This window comes from Kogia breviceps, chromosome 14 (assembly GCF_026419965.1).
Source record: "Kogia breviceps isolate mKogBre1 chromosome 14, mKogBre1 haplotype 1, whole genome shotgun sequence".
NCBI classification, from domain to species: Eukaryota; Metazoa; Chordata; class Mammalia; order Artiodactyla; family Physeteridae; genus Kogia; species Kogia breviceps.
Window position 1 is genome coordinate 36192608 of NC_081323.1, and position 26904 is coordinate 36219511.

The 26904-nt window shown below is 45.8% G+C and overlaps 2 protein-coding genes across 8 annotated transcripts in view; one reads left to right on the forward strand and one right to left on the reverse strand.

Moving 5' to 3' along the window:
• Positions 1-26904, forward strand: part of TASP1 (taspase 1) — a 374267-nt gene that overhangs the window by 339346 nt on the left and 8017 nt on the right. For 5 of the 7 annotated variants that reach the window (XM_067011980.1, XM_067011982.1, XM_067011978.1 and 2 more), the window contains one exon: positions 2930-3040. The exons of 1 other annotated variant lie outside the window; for it this stretch is intronic. In XM_067011980.1, the coding sequence (XP_066868081.1) occupies positions 2930-3040 (111 nt within the window). Of the gene's footprint in view, positions 1-2929; positions 3068-26904 lie in introns of those variants that run through there. One more of the 7 variants, XM_067011986.1, reaches the window with a different exon arrangement.
• Positions 1-26904, reverse strand: part of ISM1 (isthmin 1) — a 78618-nt gene that overhangs the window by 3901 nt on the left and 47813 nt on the right. Inside the window, exons 2-5 of the mRNA XM_059038986.2 lie at positions 25047-25286; positions 15762-16026; positions 7695-7838; positions 3729-3818 (exon numbers count right to left, since the gene is read on the reverse strand). Of these exons, the coding sequence (XP_058894969.1) occupies positions 3729-3818; positions 7695-7838; positions 15762-16026; positions 25047-25286 (739 nt within the window). The remainder of the gene's footprint in view (positions 1-3728; positions 3819-7694; positions 7839-15761; positions 16027-25046; positions 25287-26904) is intronic.

The following is a 26904-nucleotide window of genomic DNA, read 5'->3' on the forward strand; positions in this document are numbered from 1 at the left end:
ATCTCACCAGCCTTCCATCCCACTGACTCACATGGAGTTCTTCTAGCCTTATTTACTCCTCTGTAAAAGAAAACCCTTTTGCCTAACCCTTGAGATGCTTGCAGGCCTATAGACACAGTGTTTTCTCTATTGCAAATAGGCCCTTTCCCTTTTGCAATAATCCTTTGAATACAGTCTTTGAAGAGAGATGTTTTGTTTTATTTGGCGGGATCTGGGTATTATCCACCAGTTCCCATCCATCACTGATAGGGGGCTGCTCCTGGACTTCTGGAAGACCGTGGATTCATGGGCTGGTGGCTCTGGGGGCCAGAGCACACCATCAGGCAAAGAACCATAGGGGCCGCTGGGGTGTAGGGATGTGGTGTGGGCAGTGGCAGGTTTCCCATCGTGTGTGGTTCAGGAAGCTGCAGTGCGTAAGATGAGCCATATCTAAGGCCGCCCACCATGGTGGAATGTGTGGGGTGCGTTAAGGGGGCCAAAGCAAAACGTCCCACCGGTGCTAAAAAGTGTCATTTCTATCAGTGCAAGTCAGGGGGTGCTTCAAGGAGTGTGTGACACTGGGCTGGCCCTGAGGCTCTTCAGGGCTGCATGGTGGCCACAAGTGTCCTGCTCAGAGCTCCTGCAAGGAAGCCTGCTGGGGGCACTTTGCTGCCTGGTTGCCTCCAGCTGTAGCGGCTGTGGATCTACTGTGGTTTTCACATCAGGTTGTGCTCCCCCGGGGCTGCTCTCGGTCGATGACTGAGCCTGGTGCGGGCGCTGCCCAACGGGGGACCCCTTTGTCAGGCAGCCTTTGCTGGGGGGTCCCCGTTGGCACGGCCGAGACTTTCTCAAGCTGCGTTGAGCCCCTTGCTTCCCAGTCCTCCTTCCTTCCCTCCCTCCCTCCCAGGTCAGGCCTGAATCTTGGTCTGAAAGCCTTCCCTGCCTACTCCTGATGGCTCCCCTCTATCCTTCCCGGGAGCTTCCCCAGTGAAACTCTTGAATGTCCAATCCCATCTCAGAAGGCTGGACCTGACTCAGACTACATGCAAAAGCAGAGATGGGGCCGGGTGAGGGGGCGGCCATCCAGGTTGGTATTAACTGAGCAAACCACAGTTAAGCAGAAGAAGACTGGGGGCAGGGTACATGTTCAGTCTCCCTGGAGCAGAGGATATAGGGAAGGAAGGTTGTTAGTGTCAGGTCATGGGGTCTTCAGTGTGGTTTAGGCTCGTTTCAGAGGGCACTAGGGAACCACTGAAGGTTTTTGAGTGACAGTGAGCTCTTCACTGAGCTATGCAGTAGGAAGAAAGATTCAGTGCTGATGCCAATTGTAAGAGTCCAGGTGAGATACTCTGGGATCAAGAGTAGTCGGGGAGGTAGGGCTGCCAGGCCTTGGTGGGCTTGGGGGGAAGGGAGGAAGGTATCAGAAGTGACTCCCCAGCTCTGACCCAGGTGCCTGGGAGGCTGCTGGTGTCATGAGTGAAAATCAAACGGTCGGGTTTGCGGGGCAGCTTGCAGGGGTGCTCAGGTTTCTCTTGAGGGATATGAGAGAGAGCTGGGGCACCTCCCAGGAGCTCAGAAAGGCCTGGCCTAAGATGAAACACCTGGGCTCTTGTGCCAGACTGCCTGGGATCGAATCCCAACTCAAGTATTTAGTGGCTCTGTGACCCCGAGCAAGGTATTCTACCTCGCTGTACTTCAGTTTTCTCATCTGTAAACTGGGTATAAAAATTGCACCGATCTCAGAAAGTGCAATGAGGATTAAACCAGAGGGAAAGCAGGGAGTACACAGAACAGGGTTGAAGACGCTGCCTGCGGGGATGGGCTGAGTGCTGTGATTCCACCCCTGAGAGCCCCTGACTGAGCGGTTGCATAGGGATTGGAGGGTGCATCCTGGGAAGTGTGTGTGTCTGCAAAGCCACTGGGGGTCCCCCTCAGAGGGCAGGGTTTTCAGAAACAAAATTCAGCGAGGTCCCAGAAAATAGCTTTGTATTTTTCCTCCAGAGTAGAAGGTCATCATAATTCATGTATAGGACATAGGTCCTTTGACTTATTTTTTTAATCAAATTTACATGGAGTATTCAGTATGAATGTTCTCAATGCTTCACAAGTATTAACTCATTTCACTCTACAATAGGTCTAAGAGGTAGGCACCATTACCTTAGACCATTTTACAGATCAGAAAACTGAGGCAGAAGTAGGTTAAGAAACTTGACCTTGTGCTAGTCAAGCTTTTCTCATCTCTGCTGGGCATCTTCTGTTTGTCCTTCTACATCCTTATTCCACATTTTTCCTTGCCATGGAAGGCTGCTCTGTATGCACCCAATCTGTGGGCTCCCTGAGCCCTGGTTTCTAATTGGGGTGAGCCAATGGGAGGACCGGGTGAGGGACCAGAGGGGAGGGAGGAGTGAAGTCAGGGTATTGTTCCCGAGGCTCCACCCTCACTGTTACAGGTTGGTTACCTCCTTCTGGGAGCTGGAAGTGCTGTCAGGCAGCCCTCTCTACACAGTGGCTCCGGGAACCACTCCTTCCCCTGGTCCCTTCAAGCCAGTGGGTGGTAAGGGCTCCCCACGCTTGCCAGCCCCAGGGTTCTGTACAAGCCCTTCTTGGTTTCCACCCACCTGCTCACACCTTTGCCAAAAGGCCCTCATCAAATGCTCCTCTATTACCTGATCAGCATGTGAGCCTTGTCTGTTCCTGCCCAGAACCTGCCTGACCCACCATCGCCCCTCATCCCTGTGTGTCCTCAGCTGCCCACTGGGTGCAGCTGGTCCCATCCCCTGTGAAAGGGCAAATAGCTGCCTGCCTGTGGGGTGAGATATGGGGAGGCCTGAGACACTCTCTTCCCCCAAAGCCCATCTTATTGTTTTAGGATTTTTTGCAAAATTCCTGCATGTGGTCTTTAATTTTTTTTTTTTTTTTTTTTTTTTGGTGAAATGCATTGTGTGTGCAGAAGGCTTCTGCTAACGGCGTTCTGGTTGCACGTGAAGGACTGTGACGGAAACCCCGGGCAACAGAATTTCCAAACTGACTCCAGTGTGGCTGAGGAGGGCAGAGTGAACAGGTGAGGAAAGGGTTTTGGGGGGTGGCAAAAAGAAATGGGGCAAAAGGAGTCTGTCATATAGAATTACATCCAAAAGCACGTGGAGCTATTTTTATTCAGCAAGCTTTCCCCTTTCTGAATAGACACTTTCAATTTTGTTTGGTCCACGTTCAGTGTACTTGAGCTAGCACTTTCGAGCAGATGAGTAGCAGGGTGTACCAAAGGGTTATGAAAGATTCACGTGGCGGGGAGTGAGATGGGGGAGGCATAATGTCGAGAAAGTTCCCGCTCTCTTCCTTCCTCCCCTCCGTCCTTCTGCTGGAAAACTGACATCACAATTTCTTGATTTTACTGGGGACACTCGGTGAGAGTTGGGAGAAGAGATGCCCTGAGGCTCGAGGCCCGAGTGTGGACGGATCCCGAGCTAGGGGCAGGGCGCCCTGCCAGCGTGCTATGGATGCTGCGTGGCTGGCCGGGCAGACACAGCAGGGCTGCTGGGCTCCGTCTGGTGCAGGAGGAATGGGGCGGCTGCTCTCTCTTGCTTGGTGTATATTCAGCGAGCAAGAAGTATGCTGAGAAAATTGGACCCCGTAAGAGGAAAACGAAATATTTAAATGGATCCAAGGATGGCATGGCAAAGGCAGAAGGAATCTCCAAAACGCTAGATCAATATTTGGATGGAAAAGCAAAAAAAAACACCTTCCCTTACCAACTTCGAACAGTTTGGTGGCATTAAACTCTTCACTTCCCGCAAGCAGACTCACTTCGGTGGCAGCTGTCCTGAAGGTGTCTTCGATTCCTAAACACAGACAGGAGCTCATTTTCCCTAGTTATATGGAAAAAGTCAGCCCTCCACCCCACACCCCCCTGCCCCACTGGCAAATAAAAAAAACAAATAAGCTTGAATAAAGCCTTTCTTGTATTCATTACTACTCATGGGCAGAAACTTGCCAACAGAGGAAACAGTAAAAAGCAGGTATAGAGCATAAAATATATTAAAACCCCAGATACCATTTGCAGCATGAAATCAGATCCAAATGTGCCTGAATGTGTCTAAGGAACTCATTCCTTGGGCCTAGGAATGGGATTTGGGGCGATGCGGGATACGCGTCAGGATGGCTGTCTATCTAGAGGTGTCAGGATAGCAAACTAAACTAGAGGCTGTAGAGCGTAGTGGTTAACAACTTGTCTCGTGGTCAACACCAGTCTTAAGGACTGACTCACTGGGTCCAAATCATTACTAGCTGTGTCACCTTGGGCAAGCCCTGGGACATCTGTGTGACTCAGTTTTCACAGCCGTAAATGGGGAGGACCAATGACCCACCTCATAGTGCTGAATGAATTAAATGAGTTATGTGTAAAAAAGCACATAGAGTACCAAGTGGCAAGTGTTGGCTGACATTTTCCCCTTGCATATTTGTCTAGTTCATTTTGAGGATGCAGCAGTCCATAGCTAAAGACCAGATCTCTCATATGCTGGGACTTTTAGCATTGCTGATGATGCTTCAAAAAGAATAAGTTGGGGGAGCGATGAATTGGGGGTTTGGGATTAGCAGAAGCAAACTATTATATATAGAATGGATAAACAGCAAGGTCTTACTGTGTAGCACAGGGAACAATATTCAATATCCTGTGATAAACCATAATGGAAAAGAATATGAAAAAGAATGTATATATATGTATGACTGAGTCACTTTGCTGTACAGCAGAAGTTAACATAACATTGTAAATCAACTATACTTGAATGAAATACATTAAAAAAAAAACAACCCAAATTCAACGTTTTTAAAAAAAGAATAACCTGGGCTTGTTATTGCTTGCTCTGAGCAACGGAACCTAGCTTGCCTCAAACTTCCTGGCTCCCTCCCCTCCTCAAATGACCACACCCACCCAGGCTTCCTTTGCAAACAGGAACCCCCTGTAAATGGGGGCAGTCAGGAGAGGGAGGAGTAGTGGAACATGGGCTATTTGTTGGAGAACCTTGACTGCCTTGCTAAGCATGAGTTGATTTCCTTTAAGGGGCTCTCTCTGGTTTTATGTGAGGTCCCTAGAACTTATTTGTATGGTCAGCCTAAGGGACAAACTTTTACAGTGCAATCACTGCCAGGCCAGGGAGATGGCCTGTCCCATGAGTTTTTCCAGTAGAGCTGAGAATCAAGACACCAAAAAAAGAAAGAGATCCTGCAAAAGGAGATCCTTCATGTTCAAGGGAGCCCTGAAAAGCTGGAAGAGTCAAGAACAGAAAGGGTGGAAGGAGGGCAAGTTCAGATGAGAAGAAAATGTATGAACAGGGCTGCTGGCCATGCTGCTCTCAGTAGTGAGAGAAAACGAGAAGGAAACATTCAAAATGGCGGCAGGGAAGATACCTGCTATCAAGATATCTAGGTCTACTGCTTTAGGTCTGGGTGCCAGCTCTGGGAGAGAAAGCAACAAGCAAGCCCGCCCAAGCCCTGACATTAAATGCTGTCTGTATTCACGTGTGGCTGAGCCCAACACCCTTCCCCTTGACAGAGGTGTTAAGAGTCTAATGGTTAAGAACAAGGATTCTGGAATCAGACTGCCTGGATTCAAATCCCAGCTGGACCACTTGCTGCCTGTGTGACTCTAGGCAAGTTAGCCTGTGTGCCCTAGTTTCCACAGCTGCCACATGAGTACCATCATCAATAGCTAGTTCATGAGGTTATTGGGAGGATTAGATGAAGTAACACATGCAAAGACCTTAGAAATTTGCTTGATACTTAAATACTCAAAAAGTCCTACTCTTCATGAACCTCGTTATCTTTTTTTCCCTTCTTCATCTTCCCAATCTTCATCTTCATCTTTATCTTCATTTTCTTTTGTTTCATCTTATCTTCTTCATCATCTTCTTCTTCCTCTGCTTCTCTTCTTCATTTCTTCCTGCCTTCCTCCTCTTCTCCCTTCTCATATTATCATTATTTATTGATTTCTACCCATCCAAATCCCATCCCAGCAGACTTCTAACTCAGCTTCACTATGATGAACACAGGAAAGATCAGGACAAGCATCTTGATGGTTGTTCCACTTTTGGAAATCCACCTGCATGGCTGACGGGGGCTAGAACTGCCTCTTCTCATACCATCAGCCCTGTTTTCTCCACACATCCCTTTGCTATCACACACATCGCCAATCTGATCTTCTCTCTCTGCAGAAATCCCTTTGCTCTTCCACTTTTTTGTTCTAAATCTCAGCCTGAGAGATTTAGAACAGAGTTTCTAGGGGTAGGGAACAAATACACTTGAATAAAGTATATTTGAAAAAGAAGTCTGGGTGTGGGGATCAAATGTTCTGCCTCTGAAATTTCTTTCGGAGGAAGCCATTTGGAGCGTGTGATTTCTTGGAAGAGCCCGAGATAGTATTTTAGGCTGGTTTTCTACCTGACCATGGGGAACACATGGTAGATGGAAAACTATAGACCAGGAGTTGGTAAACTTTTATGTAAAGGGTCAGAAAGTAACTATTTTAGGCTTTGTGGTTCACATATGGTCTTTTTTTATTGAAGTATAGTTGATTCACAATGTTGTGTTAGTTTCAGATGTATAGCAAAGTGATTCAGATATATATATACCTGTATATATATATAATTTTCCATTATAGGTTATTACAAGATATTGAATATAATTCCCTGTGCTATACAGTTGACCCTTGTTGTTTATCTATTTATATATAGTAGTTTGTATCTGTTAATGCCAAATTCCTATTTTATCCCTCCCTGTTGGTAACTGTAAGTTTGCTTTCTATGTCTCCGAGTCTATTTTTGTTTTGTAAGTAAGTTCATTTCACATATGGTCTTGGTTGCATATTCTTCTTACTCCTCTCTCTCTTCTTCCTCTTCCTCCTTCTTCATAACCCTTTAAAAATGTGTGGGCCATACTGACATGGGCCGTGGTTTGATAACTACTACTATAGACACAATTATTTTTCACCCGAATATGGACTCTCACCAAGTTTGTAATTAGTTAAGTTTTTAAAACACTGACAATGCAGTTTAAAGTGATACTTAACTGCCAAGTTGCCCCAATTTGCTCCCTCTGGAGCCTTCAGCAACTCTCAGGCTAACACATGGTTTTTCTGTAGATGGCCTTTAAGCCTCTGGTTCTGGCTTCCTTATTAGACCATGAAAGCCTGTCTTCATGTGTCTCTTTAAGGTACAACCCACCCCACATCAAAGGCTCAAATTAACCAGAATCCCTCCTTTAAATTAAGTACATGGTGGCATTGTCTTCTAAGTCACAGTTACTGCAATTGTGTATAAGGCTCAGAAAATCCATCTTTTCATCCACTAAGCTCATTACTCATCTCTTGTCCCAGTCTGGTCAGAATTCTTAGGAAAATGGTTGCCCTGTAGGAAGTCAATTTCTATAAGTTTAAAAATATAAACTAAAAGCTTCTCCAGACTCACAGATATAGAGAACAAATCAGTGGTTACCAGTGGGAGGGGGGTGAGGGGCAATATAGGGGTGGGGGGGTGGTAGGTACAAACTCTTGGGTATAAGCTAAGCTACAGGGATGTATTGTATACAACATGTGGAATACAGCTAATATTTTGTAATAACTGTAAATGGAGTGTAACCCTTAAAAATTGTATAAAAAGATAAAAAAATAAAATAAAAAAAGCTGCCCTTAAATGTGGAGCCACACCCCTGAGTAAACCCACCTGGGCAGTTTGGACGGTCACAGGTCCTAGATTCGGTTGCAGTGCACGCGTAGCCACAAGACCTGGTCCGTTTCTGGTTGCCGTTCCCACAGGTGACGCTGCAAACAGACCAGAGACTCCAGTCTCCCTCACCGTCTGTGGAATCTGGAACGGAACCAGGGAGGTGGTCACCAGCCTTTGCCAAAGAGTCCCCAAATCTCCCCCATTGAACTGCCAGCCAACTGTCCATTTCTGACGTTCCCAACGTTAGAGGGAGCCAGATGCCAGCTGGAGTCAAAAACCTATGGCTCCAGGGTTCATTTTAGGGATTAGCTTAATAATGGCAGGGACTTTGTCTGAGGTTTGGGGCACATAGCCAGGGCCTGCCCCCTAGAAGGTGCCCAGTAAGTGCTTGTTGAGAATGTGTACATTCACAGAGTGTGGAGCCATGGAATAATATGGTAGGGATTTTCCAAAATGACCACCATCAGTTCCTTCACACACAAAGAGAGGAGTAACATGAAGGGCCCCCAAAACACTACACATGGGAATGAAGCCTTCTTGGACCTTCCAGGCACTTCTCAGTGGACAGCTGAACTCAGCTGATGCCATTGGCAGTAGAAGAGATGTCCAGTGGGGCCCCACCTGAACTCCTGAGCCACAGAATCATGAGAAATAATACACTGCTGATGTTTTAGTCACCAAATTTTGGAATGGTTTGTTATGCAGCAGTAGATAACTGATACATAATGGTAAAGCTAGAAATGGTCCTTGAGGTCATCACTCAACATCCATTCAACAAATACTGAGCCCCTATTATGTGCTAGGCACAAATCAGGGTATGTGAGATATAGCATTAAATAAAGCTTTCAAAGATCTCTGCCTTGTGGTACTAATAGTTTTGTGAGAAGATTCAGACAATAATCAATAAACACTCAAAAAATGAGTAAATTATACAATATATCAGAAATCGATGAGTGGTATGGAAAAAGGAGAAGTGGACCAGACTAGGGGGGCCTGGGAGTGTGAGAGCAGCGAGAGAGGTTGGTATGTTATCTAGACTAACTTCCTCTTTTTAAAAGTAAGGAAACTAAGTCCTGGAGTGCTTGGGTGACCCATTCAAGGTCATAAGGGTACGAGGAAGGAAAGCTTGGGCCCTAGTGCTAAATCCTTGATCTCTAAAGCTTGACCCTTTCTGCAGCATCTCCCCTCTGAACTATTTTTTCCTGCTTTATCCAAATCTTCCTCCAGACTTGGGGCCTCTGCCAGGGCCAAGCACAGAGCCCCAGACATGTGCCTCTCAGGGAAGGGGTCCTCTCTGCTCAGAACAGGTCGCGGTGATTGTTATTACGTAGGCCTGGCAAGAATGCAGTCCACACATGTTTCTACCTGAACCGTGGGCCCCGTGCCAGGCTCCCAGGCCATCGTTTACAGGGTGATCACTCTGAATGTTGCTCAGGCAAACCCAGGGCTGCCGAGTCTCAGCCCATCATGAGAAGTTGGTGGGGGGATTCCTGGTCCTCTTCCCTAACCCAGAGCCAAACGTCTGCTCACATCTCACCTGCTCCCAGGGGCCCCATCTGTTTCTCCCCACTTCCCAAAAGGGATTTTTCCAAACTTTGATTTCTTTCTAAGACATGGTTTTCCAACCACAGGGCCAAGCAGATGTTTGAAACTACTGCCTCGTGTGAGGGCGGTGGGCCTGCTTCCCCCCATCAGCTGCCTCCGTCTCTCCCATATCCTCCTGGGCATCAACGTAGTGGAACTGGACAGACCGCTGAGGAGGGGGCCGTGGCTACTCCCTCCCAGACCTCTCGGTAAACTCTCCGAGAACACGAGGGATGTGCCTGGAACAATTACAGGATAGCACTCCTGTCAGCTGGTGTGTCCATGTGTAGCGGGTTATACGCACACGTGAACACATTCAGAGCCTCCTGTGTGAATCACCCGTACCAGATTTTGTTAAAGGGACAACCACCACACCAAAAAGTCACCAGTAAAGATGGTACTGTTTTTAGACTCATAAGAAGGGGGCAGTGGGTCAGTCGGAAAAAGCTAATTAAATCACACAGGTAGAGTCCATGTCACCTGTGGGGTGGGTACTGGCCTAAGACATGATCCAATGATGCCAAGAGGTGTCCTGCTTGGCTCAGTAGAAGCAACGGGGCCTCAACCATCTAGAAATTTCTGGAGACCTTTCCTCCCTGTTGCAATAATTTGGGGAAACATCATCCCTGAACTTTGAGATTTTAGCATTAAACACACCATTTTGGAATCTCTGCCGGAGGTAATGTCTTGTTTTGGTTTCTTGGATCTGAATTACTGAATGCTAATATTGTGTCTGATGTGAAAAATGACTTCCATAATTATTCTCCCTGTTTCTACCCCCTTGGTTACTACCTTTTCACACCAACCCCAGTCTGGGCCATGTGACTTGCTCTGGCTAATGAGAAAATAGCAAATATAATGCAAACAGAGGCTAGAAAAGTGCTTGTGCATTAGGGCTTGCCTTCTCACTGTAGAGAAGTCTTCCACCACCACATGAAGAGCCCAGACTAGCGTCCTGGAGGGTGAGGGACCAGAAGGAGAGAGGCCCAGATATCCCAGCAACCCCCGCTGTCCAGCTGGGACCCCATCATTGTGAATGAAGCCATGCTAAACTGTGCAGCCCCAGCCAAGCCAGCCCTGGGCAGAGCAACAGTCCAGACAATCTGCAGACTCTTGAGAGAGAAGACATTTGTTCTTTTAAGCCACTAAGTTTTAGGGGCAGTTTCTAAAGCAGCAAAAGCTAACGGTCACAAATACACTATAACAACCCTCCCTATGCTACGCTCTCTGGATGGCTAGCAGACCCTGGAACCACGATGGATTTATTACTTCACTAAGTGGCTGACTCCATGTCTTTATTTTATTTTATTTATTTGTTAAAAATTTTTTTTTCTTTTTAAAGGTCCAAATCACATTTAATGAGATTAAAAACTACTAAACCTGAGGTTTATATATTTTTTTTAATGGATAGGATTAATGACAGATTCAACACGGCAAAAAAAAAAAGATTGGTAAACTTTAAGTCATAACTATAGAAACTATCCAAAATGAAACAGGGAGAAAAAGATGGATTAAAATGAACAGAGCATTGCATTGATGAATTGTGGAACAACCTAAAGCATCCAAATACACACGTAATTATAGTCCCCAAAGTGGGAGGGCAGGGGTGGAAGTGGGGGTAATGGAAAAAATATTTGAATAAATAAAGGCCCCCAATTTCCCAAACATAATGGAAACTGTAGACCCACAGATCCAAGAAATGCAACAAACCCCTAGCACAAGAAACATGGAAAAGACCACACCAAGGCCATGTCTTTATTTTAAATGCTCACAAAGTCATTTATTTTCCAAATATTTAAAAATACTGGTCCCCCAAAGTTAGGTACAGAACATGTATACAGCCACGTGGCTGATCATTTCTACTGGGCTAGCAACGAAGTGAAACAACCTCTTGGGGAAAAGTGGGCACATCAGCCCATCCTCTGGAAGCATCTGTAGCATACAGCCCCTGATGAACACCCCATCCAAGCCCCTCCTTGTGGGGATTTCTATTTGTTTAGTGTGTTTGCAGGAGAGAAAGGGAATTTCTGACTGGGGGACAAAGCTTTGAGGGCAGTATTCCTTTCTGCTATAATAAAATAAGCCTGTTCTCATTGGCTCACCTACCAGGGCATCACTCAGAGCAGAAGATGAACTTGAGCAGCAGTAATTACAAAGATGACAACAAAGACAGCAGAGAACAGTCCCTGTGAACATTTATGTGGTGCTTGGACAGTCCCTATCTGTGACATCAAAGAGCTTGGTGAGGGCAGAGAACAATCCACAGGGCAGTGGGCTGAGGGCCGGGTTACAGGGATGTTGTTTGAAATGTTAAAGTGGTCATTATAGACTTTCAGGGCACTAGAGTTCTGTGGGCCAGTTATAGTGTTTGGGCAACTGAAGTGACTTGGGTCTTGGCTCGGCCCCTGGAAAGCCTCTACCCTAATCCTAGATGATAGTGGCTGTCAGTTATTGAGGGCCTGTCTTAACCAGCTCCTCTGTCTACACACCCTGATCGAACTCCTATAACAATCCTGCAAGGTAGGTAGAAACATTCTCCTTTTATGGATAAGGAAACTGAGGCTCAGAGAGGTTAAGGTACTTGATTAAGGTCACACAGCTCAAACTTGGCAGAGCTGGGAGCAGATCTGAGATCTGCCCGCTCTGGCCATATCCTGTTCTATATCCTGATATTCCAGCAACTTTGATTCTGGCCCCAGCAGCCCTTCCTTAAGATACTCACTTATGTGGCCATAATTTAACATTACAAAGAAAAACACTTGCAAAAAATCACTGTGGGATCTATTAAAATAAGACCATGACCCGTCAGAGAATTGCAAAGGACAGAGACCCAGCCCAGTTACACTAAGCCGTGTCCATCTGATTTCACTATGCAGGTTATTCAGAGCAATCTGGGGAATGGTATACTACTATTTGAAAGAAAAATATTTATTTGGACTCTTTCTTTGCCCTGGATGATACCTTAAGTATCTCAAACACATACGGTCCAAAGTTGAGCTGACTCAATCACAAATTAGGTCTAACTATCTTCTGTTGTGTATTTTATAATTTATTCTACAGATGCTGTTACGTTCTACTTATTCATCTAGGATTTTTGAAGTACTCTTTGGTTGCAGACATTTACATTCTTATTAAAAATCCTACCTTCAAATATTTGAGATAGATGTCTTCCACTAAGCCCAGTTCCTGTGGCAATTGTAGCTGGTCTCAGATGAGGCAGCAAGCCCTCAGTGACGTGATGTGCACTGCTTTGCCACTGCATGGACCTCACCTTCCTGGGCTATATATTCTCTCCTTGTATCCTCCACAGCACCCGACACAGGGATAAATACTTAGAAATTGCTCTATACTTTCTTGTTGATTGAAATAAAAGAGGATTTAGCTCATCTGATGCTGTAAAGAAGTCTGGAAATCACATGTTCCCTGTGAGTCAGGCTGAGAAGCAGTAATTATTCATCCATGTTGCAAATGCTACTGAGTTACTGTAGCGTGTAAGCTACACACCTACGATCTCACTTCTAAAAGTGTGGTCCGAGGGCCAGCAGTGTCAGCTTCACCAGGGCTCCCAGCCCTTTCCAGCATCTACGGCTTCAGAAGCTGCCTTTACCAAAAGCCCCAGGTGATTTGTGTGCACATAAAAGTCTGAGAAGCACTGCTTTAGAGGTGTCATAAGGGACACCATTTTCTTTATAAAGTAGCAATCCTGATGTCTAGTCTAATGATGGTGACATTACTAAGAGACACTCTAAAATCATCAAAGATGGGAGTTTCCCCATGACCCAGGGATGCTGTAAGATCCAGATGCAGGGCACTCACTCCCCAGGTATTATAGATCTAGAAAGCTGGGGTGAAGGTGGCTCTGGTAGCCACAGTAACTGCCCCAGCAGAAGCAAATTCTACCCTCAAGACTGACATGGAGGGAGTATTCTTAATGTTCATAAATTTGGCAGAATATATTCTGTAAAAGCTTTAGATGAAAAAGTTGTTTCTAAGTGGCGGTCTTCAAACGTTAGTAAGCATGAGAATCACCTGCTGACCTTGGTTGAAAAAAGAAAGAAACAAAGAAGCCAAGAAAGACCCCAGGTCTCACTCCTGCACATTCTGATTCAGTAGAAGGACAGCAGTGCCCCTTGACCTGGAATGCACATTGGAGTCACCCACAGAGCTTTAAAAAACACTGATGCTTGGGCCCCACCCCCAGAGATCCTAAGTTAATTGATCTAGAGAGAAGTCCAGCCATCGGGAGTTTTAAAAAATTGCCTAGGTGAGTGGTAGCAACCATACTAAGAAACACTGGTGCTTCGGACCCCACTGTTCCAGATCAGAGCCTGCTGGAGGGCTTGTTCAAACAGATTTTTGAGACCCACCCCAGAGAGTCTGATTCAGTAGGCCTGGAGTGGGGTCTGAAAATTTGCGTTTCTATCATGGTCTTGGGTGATGCTGATCAACTGGCTTGGGAGCCACACATGGAAAACCATTGGTATGTAGGGAAGATTTTAACAGGCAAAGGAGGGATTCTGAGGTCCAGGGTCTGAGCCCCACTCAGAGAGACCTTGTTCCATGCGGTCTGGGCAGACAGGTTCAGCTTTAGTCCTGAGCCCAGGTTCAGTTCCACCCTGGTCTTTTCCTCCCATTCCTATCTTCCAATCTAACTGTCCCTTTCTAAATACACTTTACTGTCCTAAAAGATGTGCTATTTATTTATTTTTCCAGAGAGGCAGAATAGTAGTTACGAGGACAGACTCTAGACCCAGACTGTCTGAGATGGATCCTAGGTCTTGACCCTTGAGGTCAAAGTTGCTTAACTTCTCCAGGCTTCAGTTTCCCCATCTGTAAAATGGATCCCTGCCTCAGTGAGCTGATTAAATGAGCTAATTTGTGAGAGCTGCTATGAAGAGGAACTGTGAAAGGCAAGTGCTGTAGAAAGGTTGGCTACTGTTCCCAATCCTTTGTCTTGGAAAATAAATTGGACTTCTTCTGGGAAAGGAGAAGGTTTTACGAGACTCCTGATTGGGTGGGGTCTGGGAGCTCTCTTTCTGCTCCCTTAGCATTTGATGTATATCTCTGCTGTGGCACCCTTTGCTCTATCAGTTAACTTTTCTCCTTTTGTCCATAGATAGGTGAGATGCTTTTTAGGGAAGGACTGTGTCTTAATCATTTTTGGATTCCCAGCGCCTAGCACAGTGGTGGGCATAAGACATATTCAATGTCAGTTCAATGTCAGAACAACTAAATGACGTGGCTGGGAAAAAAATGGTCTTACTCTTTTGGAAGTTGCCTAGGATCATCTATTAGCAGGTAGAAACGACTCTCCAATATACAACTGGTCTTTCTGCTGAAAAATGGGGGTAAGGGTGAGAATGCAAATGGTGCTAGACAAGTCATCCTCATAGAGTGTTTGCTTAAGTCTGCTGAGGCTGAACCGCAAGAACATCAGGATGGTGGATGCATTTGTAAGATATCAAATACTCTTATTATAACACAAGGCACACTGCCTGATTCCTCATGAAGCCTGGCCAGATGCTTTCTGAATCTGTTTCCTCTTCATCTAGGACACACAGAAAACATATCCCAGCCTTCCTTGCATCTGCGTGGGGCCATATGATGAGGTCTTGCCAATAGAATTTGAGCAGATGTGATGTGTGTCATCTCCGGGCTGAGGGGCTTAAGAGCGTGTGTGCCTTTTCTAGGCTCTATCTCTCTACTCTCTGCCAGCCAGATGCCGAGCATCCGGTGGATAATTTGCAGGCCCTCATAGTTGGTGGAGCTTCAAGATGGAAAGAGCCTGGGTCCCTGAATGACTGAGTGGAGCAGAATTCCCCCTACCCTGTCTCCCATCCCAGCTTAAGTGAGAAAAGAACTTTCATTATTTTAAGTCATTGAACTTAGAAATTGCCTGTTATCTCTGCTATCCTACTCTAAAAGCAGGGGAAACTATAAGTCCCAATTGGGGGTCTTGAAATTTATTGGTGGGGAGGCCTCGCCTTGACAACTCATGACATACATGTCCATGAGGGTTTCCAAGGGCCACTCCACTGCCTACGATGAACATAACACAGTTGCCTGGTCAAAGGAGACAGTGGGGTACATCTCTTTTACTAAATTGATTTTTAGTATGAATTTTTACAGTCAAACATATGAGGAAGTGAACTTGGTGATTTTGTCATTTTGGAAAAAAAGAAAAGAAAATTTTGGGGAAAAATAAGGCAGAACCTCTAAGACCCCTAACTGAAAAAAAAAAAATTCTCTCTTAGCATAATTGGTATTATTTTAAAATTATAGTCTTTCCAGAAAAATGTGGCTTTGGGGGCCTCTTGGGGCTTCTGTGGACAGAGCGGACAGAGTCTGTATGAGGTCTGCCTCATTGAAGACCCAAAGCCACACACTGTAAACGGGGTTTTGTTTGGCTCCATGTCTCCTGGGCCTCATCATCTCATTTATTCTCCTCACCAATTTTATATTACTGGGTGGTAGACTCACCATATTCTGGCTGCTCTTTGGATTCAAAAGTCCGGTGGCCTGGGGCCGGACGGTCCCACCCCCCAGGGGGGTTGAGGAAGTTGCTGTCGTCTGAGGTACTGTCGTACTTGTAGTCCTGGTCCCCGCCGTTGGCCCTCGCCAAGGACAAGGACCTCTGCCACCAGGCCCGCCAGTCAGGGGATGGGACTGACCAGCTGGGCTTATTCTCCGGATGCTGATCTTTATCTGCTTCAGAGTCAGGACCGTCCACCACCTCTATGGTGACCTGAAGAATTCAGAACAGGCCAGGGTCAATGAGGAGTCAACAGCCTCTAAGCCGGGTGACCCTTGGAAGACAGTCTGAGAGAACGGAAGGAAATGTGCATCCCTCACAAAGGAAAGCTGAGGCTGCACGGTGACACAGAATGGAAAACCTCCAGGGGCGCCCAAAGGAGCGGAAGCACCCGGGCCTCGGGTTGGGAGAAAGCAATGCGTCACTAGGGTCCCTGATTTACTGACGACTGTGCTGCTGGGAAGCCTTTAATTCAAGGAGGAAACATGTACCGTGTATGTTCTTGAAGTGGCACAAGAATAATTATAATAAAACTGAACACTTACTGAGTACTAACTCTGCACCAGGGACTGTTTTAAAGGCTCTACATATATTAATTTAGTTAATCCTCAGAACAGCCTTATAAGGTTGGCTCTGTTGATTGGCCCTTGTGGCTGCTGATCTCCAAAGATGTCCCCGGCAGTTCCTCCCATTCTGGTATGTGTGTGCCACACCGCTCATCAAGAGGTGGAGTTTGTTTCCCCTCCCTTTCGGTCCGGGCTGGCCTTGTGACTCACTGTATCCAGTAGAACGTGTTAGGTGTGACAATGTGACAAGCCTTACGAGGTCTTGCAATTTCCATTTTCATTCTCTTGGCATGTTCCTACCATTCTGTACAGAAGCCCAGCCTAGACCACTGCTCACAGAGCCGCCATGTGAAGAGGCAGGGCACATAGAGGAGAACGAAGAGTCCTCTCAGTCACTGGCCAGCTCTGAGGCCCCAGTCTCGTGTGGGGGGGTCATTTTGGATCCTCCAGCCCAGTTGGGTCACCCTAGCTGATACCACGTGGAACAGAGATGAGCTCTCCTGGCTGGGCCAAACTCCTGACCCACAGGACCGTGAGCAATCCAGTGGTTGTTGCTTTAAGCTACTAAGTTTTGGGGTGTTGCTAGACAGCTTTTTATAGACAGGGAAACTGGCACACAGAGAAGTTAACAACTTGCTGAAGGTCACAGACCTAGTAACTGGCAGCCATGGGTAGTCTAGCTCCAGAGCCCATGCTCTTACCGACTTTGCCGTACTGCCTCTCAAAAAGTCAGTCACCGAGGTGGTGTCCCCTCCTGTGACCAAGTGAGCAAAGAGGCCACTGATGCTGGTGGGGGCTGGATGCCACAAGTCGTGTAGAGATGTGAGCACAAGGTCCTCCAGGTCCAGGATGTCACAGCTTGAGTTTCACTCATCCCCTAGTCCAGACCCAGCACCCACTCCTTAACCGACCCTCAGGGTCAGAGCAGATAGTCCCAGAGTCAAGGTCAGAACTTGCTCTTGGATTTATGGAGCCTAGTCTGGAAGTCACGGGGCTGAAAGAATGCAGCTTCTTGGCTCCGAGAGACCATCAACATAGAGAAACTTGTTTAAAAAACATAATAAAAGACTCCTTGGGTTCCTTTGGCCATCGCATAGCTCTTGCAACACCCCCTGGATGAGTTATGTGCAAATGAATCAGAAACATGCGCTCCAAGTAATCAGCGCAAGATGTACTGGGCAGATGCTTTTCCAGTTTTGTCCTAACTGGACATCTGAGAGATTTGCTGACATACTCTGCCACATTGCACCAGGTCATGCCAATCCCTGAGACAAACAGACCCATCCTTTTGTCTCAGGAATGGGAAGGTTTGAATTCTACTTGCTTTGACATTGAAAAGAAGTTGCCCAGCTCATGGTGGGCCTGGGCTGTGGCCTTAGGGTGTGGCCCAGACACAAAGTTAAGGGTGTGGCTTTCCATCCCAGAGTATACTTGGGCTGTGGCAGGCCAAGTGCATCTCTTCCTCTGGTGTGGGATGCCTAGAAGAGCACCACTGGCTTGCTTCCATGCCACCACCATTACACCAGTCTCATAAGCATCCCTTGCATATTTGTAAATAATTATGGGACGTTTAGTAATCCCCAAAAAGGAAAAAAAGAAAAGAAAGAATGACATCATTTGCTTTGTATCATTGCTGTTTGCTGGAGGGATGGTTGTTGGAAAGGGATGGGGACCTGGACCCACACGCGACGCTGTAAGGGCAATGAGGAAGAAATACACAGCTGGGCTGCGCAGACCCGAGCTGGGCAGTGACGTGGTGATGCCGAGCCTTTGAAGACATAACCTTTCTCCTCTGCAGTCCAGGCCCCCTGTGCCTGCAGACAGAACAACTGAGCCGCAACAATCGTCTGCAAGGCTATTAAGGGTTTTGGAGGGGAGAAGCTGCCAAGAGCCAGGCAAGCCTGCAATTATGGTAATGAAATCAGACTCTGGGTAGGAGATAAGGGGGAATGGGCTGGACAGTTTTGGTATTCCATTTGTATCCAGACTGGAGTCAAAGGGATTGCCTAAACAAAACGTGCCCTGCAATTTCTCCAAGCTGGGAATCAAAACAATTTCATGTTTTAAGCTATTACCGTCAATATGATTTTTTTCCCCCCGCAAACTACTGCTCAGATCCAAGCAAAATAGATTTGTTGCCTGGCCAGGCAATGAGTAGCAAAATATGAATTTACTCCAAAAACTATATTGATGACTAAATCTCATCAGTTTAGAGGTTTCTTTTTCCCCTTTCATTTTTAGCCACTGCTCCAACTGAATTAAAAAAAAAAAAACCAAAAACACACACAAAATAAAAAACACACAAACCTTAGGATCCACCCTTCCCTGCAGTTAAGAATATGGAAACCTCATACAGACATCAAATGAAGAAATGTAATCTTGAGCCTGAAATTTCATAGGCATCCAATTAAAAAGACTTAATGAGCACGATCATGACTTCTCGAATGGTGCTGATTAGTTTTATGTTTCCTGTTGCTCTTATTATATTTACATGTTCTTTAGCATCAAAGAATCTGTTCCTAAAAATGTCTTGAACAATAATAGGTGTGATGAGCTGGAGGTGTGGTAGCGAGCATAGCAGATTTCCAACCTGATAGATCTTACCATCCTTTTGCATCCTTAATACACAGAATTGAAGCATCTTTAGTACATTGGTTTCTTCTGGACTTTTCTGTACCATGAATCAAGATAGTAAAAGAAAGAGAACTTTTCCAAAAGACCCAACTCCAACTTCTGGCAGAATATTGTCAGCTCTAAGAAAGAGAGTCTAGAATAGGTGCCAATTTGGAAAATTCCATCCAAAATTAGGAAAGGAGGATAAAATCCTTTGCCATATTACCTGTTTCTTTCCTCCTCTTGAGAGTTTAAACATTTATTAGAAACAAACTCTTTACTCTTGCTCTGAAAAGCACTTTCCACTGGGAAACTAACACAATTCTTAGTCTAACTGATAATAAACTAATGACACTGGGAATACAGAAGCCTTGACTTTCTGAACTCAGGAGAATCTTCTAGCAGCTTCTACCTTGGTCCTCTAAGCCTTGAGAGCTATGGTGACTAGGCAGATTTGGGTTCGTATTTATTTCCCAGAGAGGAAAATGAGGCCTGGGAGGTGAAATGATTCCTCAAAAGCACAGAGCATCCGGGGACAGGACGACAGTCTCCAGCAAAGGGTTAGACCCCCGATTATGTACCCCTTCTTCCTTGACAATTGCCGAAGAAAGAACACAAAGGACTAGGAAGATATATAATCCCTCCCTCTCAGACCCACTGATGCTCTAAAAACAACTCTGGCAGCTCCAGTAAGTGTGGTTAATGCTTAGAGATTTGCAGCGTGCTTGTTCAAATATCATTGCTTGTTCTACACAAGTTAAACCCACATTTCAGGCATAGAAACTGGCCTAGAGAATTCACGTTCCTGAGGTGAACAGCAAGGAAGGTGGAGAGCTGGACTCAAAACTCCTGATTCTTAATTATTTTATACGTTTCCTCTGTCATCTTCATGCTCACTGACATCACCAACCAGCATCCACCAGTCTGGGGAATCTTCCCATATTCCTGTCTCTGTGCTGAGTGCTTCACATGATGATTTCATTTAATCCTCACAACAACCCTACTACTACAGAGTATTGTACTGCAGAGGTACTACTCACAGGTTGTGTTATCATTCCCATTGTTCCCATTGTATAGACAAGGAAATTGAGGCATAGAGAGGTCGAGTAACCTGCATGTAGCCATAGAGGCCAAGCCTGGTCAACAAAACAGTGGTACCAGAGCCCAAGGGCAGGTTGGTGGACTCTAGCTCATGATAGGGACTGCAGGGCCCCCAAAAGAATCTGAACAATACCGGCTTGTCCCCTGGAGTGTGTGGGCCCATCTCCTGGGCACAGAGAGTTCTTGGTTCTTACTTGGCCAGGCCTGCCATTCCAAAAGGATTTTAGGAAAAACGGAGGAGGGGAAATCAGGAGTAGAAGCACGTACAACACCTGCAGCCCTGGCCAACTCATCTGATTGTATCAAGAGGTCTACGGCCGTGTAAATAAGTCTGTGCGAGGGGAAAAAAAAAGGCCTTTAGATGACTATTTTTGTGTCTCCCTCAATGGAAGAAAAGAAATAAATACATTGGTTGAAATGAATACAGATCTCAGATTGACCCAGAAAAGAGAACTATTTGGTGGTGAATAGCCACTGTGGTCATGAATTGATGCAGTGAGCCTAATAATGAGTTTATTTTAGAGATTTTTGTCTTTGCTATCTGACCATCAGCTGCAGACCAGAAACTTAGCCAAGGATACCGAAGTTCAAGTTGAACTTCTCCTGGGAGATTTACTTTCTTTCCTGAGTGATTTATTTATTTATTTATTCGTTGCCAAAACCCCAACTTCTAGTTTTGTTTTAAATTTAATATGGAGATTGGGTTCAGGAGTTTGAGGCTATTTCTTTCTCTTTTGTGCATTGTTGTTCTTTTTTTTTTTTTTTTTTCCCCTCACTCACTTCCACAGCCTGAAGCCAGTCTTAAAATGGAGAGCCCAATCCACTTGGGACAGAGGCCACCTGGCTTCAGGGGTTTAAAAAAAAAAAAAAAAGCTCTAAAAAGCTGGGCCTTTTAAAGGATTTCCCTTCCTAAAAGTCAAGAGGCCCAAGAGCACAGCATTGTCACTTTGGAAAGGTGTGGGCGGTTTGGCAGGGGGGGGACAGCAGACCCCAGCCTTGGAGCGTGGGAAATGCTTGCAGACACAGGGGGGCTGGGGGGAGGTTCAGAGAGAGGGATATCAGATTCCTGGGTAGCTCCCGGCTCCAGTGAGGGCTGGCTAGGTGGGGGTGAGGGGCAGGTTGCCAGGGGATGGGGGGAGACCAGGCCAGGGGCCCCGGCAGCGGAAGCCGACCCACTGATATGCCGTCACCTGTTTTCAGTCCACTCCCCAGGGAGAGACAATGCTTGGACGGCCCGGGGTGACCGGTGGGACTGTCTGCTTGGCTGAATCGGCCCTGTGTCAAACCAGTGGATTTCAACAAAAGACCAGAGCTCTGAGGAAGGGGCAAGGGCTGACAACGTGAAAACCATCACCCCCTTTTAGAAAGCACCTCATCTTTTAAAGGACCACCGGGGAGCTGGTTTACTCAAGTGCAATGGGGCATGAGGCTACAGCGGCCAGTGCTGCATGTGTGTGTGTGTGTGTGTGTGAGAGAGAGAGAGAGAGAGAGAGAGAGAGCTTGTGTGTATGTACATGCCCTCACACACACTCACACTCAGACCTAGGGCTGGGGCTCCCAGGGGTAGCGGCTGCGCCAGTCTTTCTTTGAGCATCTTTCTGAGTCACTAACGCTCCCCTTTCATAATCTTCCAGAAAGAGAAAGGACAGGAATGCAGTTCAGTGTTCCATCATCAGATCAATAAAACATAGGCTGCCCTACCCACCCCGACTGCCTGTGGAAGGTTAATAGACACAGGGCTTGTGCAAGGCAGAAATGGGATGAACCAACTGGCCAGTAGGCAACAGGACAGCACTGGCCTGGTCTTTGATTCTGATGACATCTGCGCTGGAGCCTCATTCGTTTCGAGTCCATTTTGCCAGAAACCCTGATATTTGGAGCTACAGGGAAACCTATACTCTTGGGAGGTATAGTGATTTCTTCTGTCCAAAGGGTAACTCAAGAAACATACAGGGACCTCATAGGAGTGGCCTGGTCCCCTTCCTGCCTCGTGTTCCAAAGCATCCCTTTCCGAAGCAGCTCTTGGAGGCAAACTTCTTGTATGTGCTGGGGCGGTGCTGAGACAGAGTGAAGACAAAGTGGGAATTCCTTTGCACCTGTTAGAAGTCTATACACACAGGTGGCTGTGGGCTCAGAGGGGACAAGGACGAATGATTTCCATTTGTCCCATCTCTGCTGCCATCCTTTGTGGCGGCACAAGGGGAAGCTGCGTTTTATAAAAGTCCAAGAGGCTTTGTTGGAGAGTCTCAAGTGTGGTGATCTCATAACTCATCCTCCACTTATCCTCTGTTCCCTTGTCTCACTTTATAGTTCTCTCCACACCCATAAACTCCAACCACCCTCTCATCCCTCAGGAAGCCCAGCGGAACTGTTCCAAAGCACTCTTCACTTTGCGTCTGGCTAGACAACACAGCTTATTCTGATGAAAAATGGATTGCAAGCTCGGGGGTTTTACTGAGCTCATGCACAAATCCATCGCTTCATGGCTGCCCTTTTCTTTTTATGGAAAAGTCATTTGGGTTCCCCAGATCTGAGGATCCTAACCACTTTTGCACCACTGTTCTTCCCTGACAGTCAGGTTAATGTTTTGAAAAGGCCCAAGTGGGGTCTGAGGACTTCCTGATGGAGGGATTGATCTGGGAGAGAGAAAGGGGATCCTGAGAAATTTTGTTAGAAATTCAGTTCTAGGTGGAGCTCCATGCGCTTAGTAAATTTCTAATCAGGGGACTGCAGCCTTCCAGTCCCCTGCATCCAGGTCTTTTCTTGTAAGTTTATATTAGTAACTCTTAAATCGATTACATTAATAGCTCAGTCCTCAGCATTAAGCCCCACTGCGACATTTCCCATCTCTGAAAAACAAATGCAAGCTACAGCAAACCTAAAATTGTTGTGGGCATGATCTAAGCATCCTTGGGATAAGGGTGGTTTAGTCCTGGAACCGTAAAATCTATCAACAAGGAAAAATCACTTCCTGTCAATGAAGGCGTGATGGGGAGCCTCTTTGAGCAACAGTAAGGAGATGTCTGTGTCTTTTTTTGCCAGTCTGCACCTCCCCCAAGTGGATCTTTTGTTCTTTATCAGAGAGCCATGTGGCCAGTTCCCGGAGAGAGGGCAGTGGATCGAAAGTCCTGTTTTCCCCATTCATCAATTAGAACAGTACAAGACCTATTGGAAATATTAATTGGTCCATGCAGTGATTTCAGCACATGGGTTGTCAAAGAGTGACCTCCGAAACATTTTTCACTTATGTACCCTAAACGCTGCCCTGCCCTAATCTTCCCAAATATCCCATCTATTCAGGTCTGTCCTCCATGGAACGCAGCGCTTTTTCTGCCTCTGTCTCCACAACCCTTCTGGCACTGTATTGGGTAGTAGCCAGGATCTTTACACCTACGTCATTTCCTGGAGGGAGAACACCTTGCATTTCTTAACCTCCCAGAAGCTCACACAGCATTGAGGTGTATTCTCAGGGACATTCAGTAGTCACAACAACACTGGTGTTAGGCTCTAAAAGGGTGTCACACAGACAGCGTTAGTCTTGCGAGAGAGACCACTAACCTAATTATGGATCAATTGTTCCAAGGTCAGGTTCAGGAACTTTCTGCCATGGAAGCTAATTGGAATTTGATGCAGAGAAAGAATAAGGACAAGCTGCTCTTCCTCCAATGAAAAGAGTTGAGGATAAACTTAAAAGTATGGAAGCAGGCACCTGAGGACTCGGGCTGCACAGGGCCAGGCTGCCCAGGGGGACGAGCTGTTCTCGGCCGCCGTGGGTACCGTCTCTGGGAAGAAACAGTGGGAGGCACAAGCGAAATTCAAAATGAGGAGTTTGTTTTTGAAACACGAAATGGTAGCGTGAGTATTCTTGGGAGCCTGAGAGACTGGATTTGAGCCCCAACTACTGTTTACTAGCCATGTGGCCTTGGGCAAACCAAATGGGAACTTGCTGAGAGTCAGCTGCATTATTGATAATATTGGAGGAATGATGTGGGCTCCATAAGGGTATTGGGAGAATCAAATCGGATCCACCTTTACTTTGTAAAGTAAATTGTGCTATTTCAGTGCAGAAGAGAGTTCTTATTTTCAGTTCCAGGTACCTCTTTCCTAACCTCTCATTTCCTTCAGCTTCACCCCATCCCATCTTAGTGATATGTATTTCTCTCTCTCCTAGAAACTTCTGTTATCACCTCCTTTCCTCTTATCAAAAATTTTTTATCAGTCATTTACACTTTGGAGCAACTGAAGTGTTGTCAGCGCCTAAAGGAATTTCTGGTGTCGAAGGCAAGCTAGAGAGGCATTTGAGAGACAGTGCCTTCCTGAGCATCTTAGAAATCACACTATGATCTGCCTCATCTACTCGTGTGTCTTATTGGCCTTTCCCTATAGCTAACATATTTCATCAATTTCAGGGATATTATGTTGTCTTGTTTTCACATTTCTTTTTTTTTTTTTTTTGATGTGGACCATTTAAAAAGTCTTTATTGAATTTGTTACAATACTGCTTCTGTTTTATGTTTTGTTTTTTTGGCTCTAAGCATGTGGGATCTTAGCTCCCCGACCAGGGATTGAACCCGCACCCCCTGCATTGGAAGATGAAGTCTTAACCACTGGACCTGCAGGGAAGTCCCTGTTTTTACATTTTAACATCTCTGAAATCAGGATGTATCTTTCTTCTTTTTCAGGATGTATCTTATAATCATTGGTGTGTCATACTCTAATTAGCACTGCTTTCTTTGTTCAGTGGTTGATAAAATAATGATGCATCTCATAATCCAGGGTGGTACACAGATGAAATACAACACTGCTCTTATAAAGATAGCATGCTTGTCAGCAGGATTCATTAAGGGGTCAAGGAGAAAAGCGAGGTAAGGCAGCAGTTGCTTTGGAATCAGATCAGGAAACAAAGACATGGGCTGTTTCATTTTCTTTCACCTTTCAGTTGCTAAGCATTACCTGGATATTTGGATTCTGCCCATTGATATCAGCTTTGGAAAGATCTGGAAAGTTTGGTAGATCAAGGAGAAAGGATCTGGGACCATCTCTTTGCAATGAAGGGGGCCCAGCCTCTTGATGGAATTGCTGTCTGGGGAATGGTTGGTGTGCAGCCTGGTGGTCCGAATGCTCCCCCGGTGTTTCTTTGGAGAGAGGAGAGCTGGTTTCCGATGTCGAGGCACTTTCCATGTTGAGGTTATTCTAAAACAAACAAACAAGCAAATGAACAAATACATAGGAGAAGCATGATTTAGAAATGCCACCCTTAAAAATTCAGGACAATTCCAGGGGTTGGAATGAAGTCAGGATGGTATTCCCAACTTGTTTTCCTTCCATGGCTTAGTTTTTCTATCTTCAAAAAGCTAAATCATCAGGAAATTTTCCTAGCCTGCTACTTGGGAATTTTCTGAGGGCTGATGTGTGATGGGATAGTAATCAAACATCAAAGCATATCAACAAAAAGTGCTAATTTGAAGGAAACTAGGTGCTCATTTAGAACTGGAATCAAATTATGGTTTCCTTATCACAGCTTCAATTGATTAACCACTCTGGCTTGAGTTATAGCCCCAGTATCCAGTGTTTGTTTCTTTGGTGTGGGTCAGCAGAAGATCTGACCAAACTGGGTAAAATACTTCAGCCAAATCATGATTTCTAACCATCCATCCATCCATCCATTTTTTCATCCATCCACTCACTAACCTATTTAACTTTCCTTCCTCCTTCCTTCAATTCTTTCATTCATCTACTCATCCATGCTTCCATCCATTTATCCATCCACACAATCAACAAGTGTCCCCCACGTGCTAGGCACAGGAAAGCCATGAACAAGACAGACATGGGTCCTATTCTCTTAGAGAGTACGTCTATTTAGGGGGAATAAACAATAAATACACACATAAATAAGATCAGGTCAGAGAATGGTGATTGCTAAGAAGAAAAGGAAGAAGAAAATGACAGAGAGTGGTCAGGGCACCATTAGATAGGTAGCTGGGGAAGACCTTCCTGAGAAGGTGACATCGAAGTGAAACCTGAACACCTGTAATTATCTGGGGGAAGAGCATTCTAGCAGAGGGAACAGCAAGTAAGACAGTCCTGAGGTAGGGATGGCTTGTCTCATTTGAGAAACACAGAAAAGGCCAGTGAGGCTGGGATGGAGTGAAGGAAGGGAGAAGGACCCAAGATGGGGATGAAGAGGTGGAGACAGGCCAAGAAAAAGTGACAAAAAGGCATTCTGAAATTGAATGTCTTTATCCCGGAAAGAAAAGTCCAAGTCTGTTGTTTGTCCAAACTAGCAAAAAATGTCTGTGTTTAGTTGTCACTAGGGGAACTTTCTTCCAGTGACTGAAGAGTGTAGTAGTTGCTGGACTTCTTTCTCAAAGCAACCCTTCTTCTGCTCTCATTCTTCCTGGACCTCTTGTTGGATGTTTCCTCCATCCCTTCAGGGATAGCATTTTCATGTTTACTGGTGGAGGGAGATGTGGAGATAGAATTTCACCAGTGTTTGGGTCAGTGGTTAATGTTCTTGTTATTCTTGGGCATGTTTGGGGGTTTTGGAGTGAATATTCCAGCACGTTGCCTCCACACACACTCCCTGCCCCCTCTCACAGCAGTGTCTTTGACCCAGTCAAGGGGTTACACCTGGTATCAAAACACTCCCAGCTCTGAGTACGCAAGGTCAAGAATGGCCTGAGGATGAAACACATGCAGTAGGGAATGATCTTATTAGAGAGCTGACCTGAGGGGATGGATTTTTCTCTCTTTAAACAGACATAGGATTGTGAGGAATAAACTCACTTGTGCAGAGACCATGTTTGTGAAT